Source organism: Cynocephalus volans, chromosome 12 (assembly GCF_027409185.1).
Source record: "Cynocephalus volans isolate mCynVol1 chromosome 12, mCynVol1.pri, whole genome shotgun sequence".
Taxonomy (NCBI): domain Eukaryota; kingdom Metazoa; phylum Chordata; class Mammalia; order Dermoptera; family Cynocephalidae; genus Cynocephalus; species Cynocephalus volans.
Genome location: NC_084471.1, coordinates 103,940,141 through 103,947,160, shown reverse-complemented (window position 1 = coordinate 103,947,160; position 7,020 = coordinate 103,940,141). Strand labels below are relative to the sequence as shown.

Sequence of the window (7,020 nt, the reverse complement as noted above, 5' to 3'; positions counted from 1 at the left end):
ATAATTACAGGCAATATTCATTATTATGTTAAACATTTCTAATCATTAATCAGTGGCAGCCACTCCAAATTGCCTCTGAGGTGTATTCAAGGTTATTTGACTAGGTGTTGATAGTATTCTAGCTTTTGTAAATATTAAACTGCCCAAGGCTAATTTTATATATTTTCTATTCTAAATTTCTAATTAGCCATTTCTATAAGAAGCCCTAGTTCTGCTTCAAGGAAATAAGGTTTTCTTTTAAAGGAAATTTGGAGAGGACTTCTGGTCAGGATGGAGGAATAGATGGTCCCCAGCATCACTCTCTCACACAAATCAACCAATTTACAACTATAAAAAAGCAATGACAACCAACATGTGGCTGCTAGTGCTCAGGGGAAAAGGAGGAGACCTATGGAGCACAAGAAGGCAGGAGAAGCCCAGATGAGAGAAAGAAAAAAAGAAACTCTCCAACCGTTTTGATTCCTGGCTGCTTCCAGGCTGGAGCTGGCAAGTGCACAGAGCAGGAGCTGCAAAAACCACAGCGGTGCCCTTCAAATGAAGTTGCTTGGAGGCAGCAGGGGAGAAGAGGGCCTTGGTGGCCCCCAGGCCAGCAAGACCACTAATAGGGTTACCGTGGACCCACACAAGAGCAAGGAACCACAACAAATTTTAAAAAAGAGCCACTCAGAGGACAGTGAGTCATCACCAGGGACAGAAAAACAGGCCGTCCCATGGGAAAGGTTTTGAGCACAGGCAGTGGGGGAGACAAACCCATTGGGGGAACACTGCCACACAGCAAGGACAGCTGATCGGCCCTGCAATCAGTGTAGAACCACTCAGAGGAGACCAGACAGGAATATAGAATTGCATGGAGTGCTGAAAAGTCTCAGGACCAGACTAGAGTTTCTACACAATCCAGGTACACTGGATCTAACTAGACATGGAAGTAACTATAAAGTCAACTATTAAAACCTGAGCTGTGCAGAAAGCCTTCCCTAGGGAATCAGCAACAAAGCAGCAATTTAGCTAAACCACAGAGCTCTAGTACTGGTCCCAACAGGAAGTTCCCTCATTTTAGAAGTAAGCAAAGGGCAACAAATTAGTTCTAGTGCAAAGTTTAAGTGGTGAGAACAGCAAATAATCCAACACAGAACTGAAAGAAAAAACAAAGTTTGATATTAACTAGTAAAGGTCTCATTTCACCAAAGAACACCTATAACACCTAGAAGGAGTGGAAGTCCCTGGGCTACCAAGCCAGAAAGAGTGGGAGAACAGGGGACCTCAGCCATGCCCCCAACACCCACAACCAGTCCCGAGGTTGGGGGCCTTGGGCTTCGGCCACACACCCTGGCACATGAAACAAGCCCAGCAACAACCATTGAGTCACTGCAGGAAACACCCTGGGCTTTCCTGAACCAGGGTGGTGGGGAGTCAAGGGCCTCAACCATGCCCACACACCTGCAACCAGCCCAGAGATGACCACCAGGACACAGCAGGAAGGGCCCCGGGCTCCTGAGCGGAGGTAGTGTGGGGCCAGGGCTTTTACCACACCCCCTGACATCTGCACCCAGCTCAGCAATGACCAAGCCACAGCTACGAGTCCCCTGGTTTCCCCTATGGGAATGGGGCAGATGATACAGGCCTAAATCCCACCCCTCCTCCTTCCTCCTTCTTCCATCCCATTTCCTTCACTTTTCCTTTCTCTCCCTACCTCCGAAGTGCTCTGCAACAACTTCATAGAATGTAAAAAACATAATCATTTTTTGTTTTTACATTTTACTTATTTGTTTTTTTAATTTTTTATTTATGCATAGTACATTTTTATTGGTTATGAATATTTATGAAATGCAAAGCTGCTTGTCACCACTTGTGCCCAAGATATGATGGCCAGATCCATATTGGCAGCATGCCCATTACCACACATCACAATTGTACCCCCATGTTGAACACCCAATTATCCCTGACCTCCCTCCACATCCCCCTTTCCCACACTCCACTTTGTATCTCTGGATGTGCTCTCTCCCTCTGTAAGTCCGACATGTTCATTGCTGCTCTGTTTATAATAACCAAGATATGGAATCGACCTAAATGTCCATTGATGGATGATTGGATAAGGAAAATGTGGTATATATACAGCATGGAATACTACTCTGCCATAAAAGAATGAAATTCTCCCATTTGCAACAACATGGATGAGCTTGGAGTATTGAGTTTTAATTAACATTCGGTCAAGGCACAGATCTTAATTATACAGTCCAATATATTTGGAATACATACACCCCTTTAAAATTGACACCCAGATCAAAACATAGAGCACTCCCATTACCCTTGAAAATTTATTTATATGACATTCAGATCAACCATGACCCCACCAAGAGCAACTACTCTGTTGGCTTTTTATCACCATAGATTGGTTTTACCTGTTCTTGATCTTCATATAATGGAATCATACACTATGTAATCTTGGGTCTGCCTTCTTTCACTAAACAGTATGGTTTTACAATTTATTTATGTTTCTGCATTAACAATAGTTTTTCGGTTACTATTACTAAGCGATTTTCTGTTGTGTGAATATACCACTATTTTTTTAAAAAAATCTATTCTCCTGGGCAAATGGACCATGGTTATTCTATGGATGGATACTTGGGTTGTTTCCAGTGTAAGCTGTTGTGGATAAAGCTGTCATGAACATTTTTGTACAAATCTTTCAGTGGACATCTGCATTTATTTAATTTTCTAGGAGTAGAAATGCTGGGTCATATAATTATTACGTGATGTTTAACTTTATTAGAAATTGCCGAGGAGGTAGGAGGTTGTACAATTTGACACTCTCACCAGCAACATATGACAGTCTTAGTTGCTCCCCATCAGTCCCAATCCATGGTATTATTAGCCATTTTTATTTACGGCTATTCTTCTAGGAGTCATATTTTTATATATTTTATATTTTATATATATATATATATATATATATATTTTAAGAGTTACAAGAAGAGTTCCAAGCAAAGTTCAGCCTCCACTGCTAACAGTCAGCATTCTTTTGCCTTCCCCTGCTTCCTTATCTCGAGACAGTCTTCATTATGGTGCTCTGCCTTAGGATTTAAAGGAGACAAAAGGCTTTTTTACCCTGCGTGAGGTGTGGGGGGCTAACAACAGTTGGAGTGACCCAGTCTCAAGGTGGAGGAAAACCTTGGCCAGAACAGAACACAGAAGTGCTGTCCTGCTCACAACCACATCTGACTCTCTGGAGCACAGACCTGAGGTTGTTGGACTCAGCAGGAGCCAAAAGAGAAGGATGATCCCAAAAGGGTTTGGGGAGAGAGATTCCTCTCATGCCCGGAAAAAAGGTTATTCTAGAGAGCGGTAAAAAGACTGCACAAAATGCCTTTGTGGTATACTTTATTGATAAAATTATTAGTAAAATAAATAAATAAATAAATAAAGGGAAATTTGGAGAATAGGAATGGTTATTGCAACTGAGCTATAATTTTTATTAGTACTACTTTCAGACAAAAATATTATTTCAATCTAAATTGCTAATTCTAATAAAGATGGAAAAAAGTGTTTACCTTCTATTACTTTATAACTTTAACTTTTTTCATATACTGACAGCCTCAGTTTCAATAACAATTAAAAAATTATTTTATTATTATTTTTAATTTTATGTACTATTTCATTTCTTCCTCTTTTCATTAATTTTCAGTTTAGTTTTCTCTCTTCTTTCACACATTTGATCATACTATAAAAGCGATTCCTAAATCTTGTCTTTATTCACTTTAGAATATTCTGAGAGACAATCAATAGCAATATATAAAACCTTCCTTTTTCCATTTTTGCAGTTGTATACTTATATGGTTTGACCCATAGTTTATTCAACCACCTTCATACGACACTTTATATAGTCTGTTGTTATTATAAATAAAGATTAAGCATCTGTTGTTTGCTATTTTTTTCCTACTATACCTTTGGGACAGATTCCTGGAACTGTGAAAGCTTTGAAAGGAGATAAACACATTTGTAATGACACTAGTACTTCTAATCTCCTACTGTCGGTGTTGTAACTTGTTACATTCCTACTCCAAATGTATAAAAATGCTTGTTTCCCCACAGATTCACTTACAAGATGTGTTATTTAACTTGCAGATTTCTACCACTCTGATAAGTGAGAAATGATAATTCAAGGAATTTTTTATTAGTATTTCTATTATTATCACTTTGCAAAATTCTCGGTGGGCTTAAAGACTATTTGTATTATTTTTCCTATACTATAAAATTATATCTTATGTATATTTTTCCATAGGACTGTCATTTTCACCTCTACTAATTGTGACATAAGTAGCGACTGTCCCTCAAATTTTCATTTGTCGTTTTATTTTCTTTTCTGTTATTTTTGTAAAGAAGTGTTTTATACTCATGCAACCTTAACTTTAAACCTGCTTTTAGAGCACTGCTCTGCTGTATGAAAGTAGATGCAAAATTTCATTTTTTTCCTATTTGGCTGTCTATTTGTCCCAGTATGACACTGTTTTAACAATAGAAACGTTACAAGTTATTTTAAATTCTGTATGGTTAGTTTCCTACTCAATTTTTGCTTTAATTACTTGGGTGTTTCTTACCATATATTTGTGTTTGTTTAGTCATTTATATAAACATTAACAAAGAAGTTTTGAAATCTGTTTCTTCAGTATCTACGTTCCATCTGTATGAATTAGACTAGACAACACTTGCAGAGATTCAGAGGCCTGATAATACTGGGAATCCAAGTTTTGAGAAATGCTGTAAAAGCGCAATCTAGGAATATGAAATGCCTCTAGTGATTGTTCTTTCTGATGGACAAAATTTATTTTTAGGACCTCTCATATGGATTTCCTTAGTATTGTAGAGAAAAGGCACTGGATTTGGAGTGAAAAGAATTGTTTCTGTCTTAAATCAGTCATTTCGGTCATTTCTAGACTATCTCTTCCGAAGTCTCTGCCATCATCTGTGTAGCAGATATACCTATACCTGTCTTGCGTACTTCTTAAAATAAACTGTTTCAAGTGCAATACTTTCTATTCATAGAAATCACAAAATCTAAGGGATGAAGATGTCAGAAAAACATATTCCCGTTTCATCACACAGCATATCCACCTATATCTGCCAACAGAGAAACAGTGCTTCAGTGACACACAACAGAAAGAAATTTAAAGGCAACGTATTTATTTATAGACACATTAAATGAGAAAATACTGTTCAGTGGTGAGTTCAAATCACTCTGTCAGTTACTTTATTCTCTGCATTGAATAATCTATTGGGCTTTGTAGTATTTTCATGTTTGTTTTTAGAAAATTGGAAAAAAATGATGCTTTATGAATCAAAACCCTATGGAATTTATCTCAGAATTGTCTTCCTTAACAACTTCATGTGATTTAAATTTAACAATTCATACACCACAATCACTTATGAAAATCTCAAACAAATATATCTATATGTTTTAGGAACATTTTAGACTCTGTTCCAGTTGTTCATGACGACTGAAAACATCATTTGAGATTAGTTGATTGAAATGGGACTTTTGGGTGCATTAATTTCCTAATGGCATCCTTCACTTCTTTATTCCTCAGGCTGTAGATCAGAGGGTTCAGCATGGGATTGACGACTGTGTAAAACACAGAGGCCACTTTGACTGTGTGTCTGGAGTTGTTGGAGTTAGGCACACAGTAGAGGAAGAGGACGGTCCCGTGGAAGATGGTGATGGCGGTCAGGTGGGAGGCACAGGTGGAGAAGGCTTTGCGGCGCCCACTGGCCGAGCGCATCTTGAGGATGGTGACAACAATGGACACATAAGACGTGAGGATGATGAGCAGTGTGCTTATCTCATTAAAGGTGGCAAAAATGAAAAGAAGCAACTGGTTGATAAAAGTGTCAGAGCAAGAGAGGGACAGCAGTGAGGAGGACTCGCAGAAAAAGTGGTTGATTGTGTTGAAGCCATGAAAAGATAATTTTAAAACATAGCACGTGAGTGTCAAAGAACATGCCACTCCCCACGCATAGGATCCCACCACCAGCATGGCACAGAGTTTCTGGGACATGGCAACAGTGTAGAGCAGAGGGTTACAAATGGCCACAAAGCGGTCATATGCCATCACAGCTAACAACAAAGATTCAGCCACCACAAAGGCACAAATGAAAAAGAATTGTACTGCACATCCTGAAAATGAGATGGTTCTGTCTTTTACCACTAGGTTCACCAGAGTCTTAGGGGCAACAGTAGAGGAATAGCAGAAATCCACAAATGAGAGGTGGCTGAGGAAAAAGTACATGGGGGTGTGCAGTTTGGGGTTAGTTTTGATGATTATGATCATCCCAAGATTTCCTACAACAGAGACACTGTAGATGGCCAGAAAAATCAAGAAGAGAGGGACTTGGAGTTGCGGGGAATCTGAGAAGCCCAAGAGCATAAATGTGGCTCCACTTCTATTTCTGTCTGAGAGTGACATGGTTTCTGTTTATCCAAATCTGAAAGTTGGTCCAGAAAACAAAAACATTAGAGAAAGTGACTTAATAGTAAGTTTGCTTGACCACCCTCACCAAGTCTAGATGATGAAGCACAATATTGTTCAGATTCTAGGTGCTTATTTTCCAAAATGTCAAAAATTTTGAAACATCCCAACTATATTTTAAACTTTTCCAGGAAAAAAATACAATTACTGAATAAAATTTTAAGTTCTCCAATACAGTTTTTAATACATTAAAAAATATGGTAAAACAAGGTCAAATCATTAATGGTTATTTTAAATCCAGTCTTCACAGAATATTTGTGGCTTTCCTTAATATTGATAAGTTCATAGAAAATAAGCCTATTATAAGATGATGGTTATATCAGGCCCATAATCAGTAATAAAATCAGATATTTCTAAATATATTGATTTTTACATCATATATTCACATGGTGACTTTTAGTATTAACAGACCTAACACTGAATGTTTGTGTCTCTATTGTTAACTCCTTATAGCACCTTACAGTATCATTGTTTGTCCATATTACCCAGTAAATATGAT

General features: G+C 38.2%; 1 protein-coding gene across 1 annotated transcript; it reads right to left on the bottom strand.

Annotated features, from left to right (window-relative positions):
• Nucleotides 1–5,501: 5,501 nt before the first annotated feature.
• Nucleotides 5,502–6,458, bottom strand: LOC134391826 (olfactory receptor 5D18-like). Its single transcript, XM_063115745.1, has one exon. The coding sequence runs from the start codon at nt 6,456–6,458 to the stop codon at nt 5,502–5,504; it is 957 nt and encodes a 318-aa protein (XP_062971815.1).
• Between the last annotated feature and the right edge of the window lie 562 nt (nt 6,459–7,020).

Bases quoted from the DNA above. Each gene is read 5' to 3' on its own strand.
- LOC134391826 (XM_063115745.1), bottom strand. From the start codon at position 6,458: ATGTCACTCTCAGACAGAAATAGAAGTGGAGCCACATTTATGCTCTTG.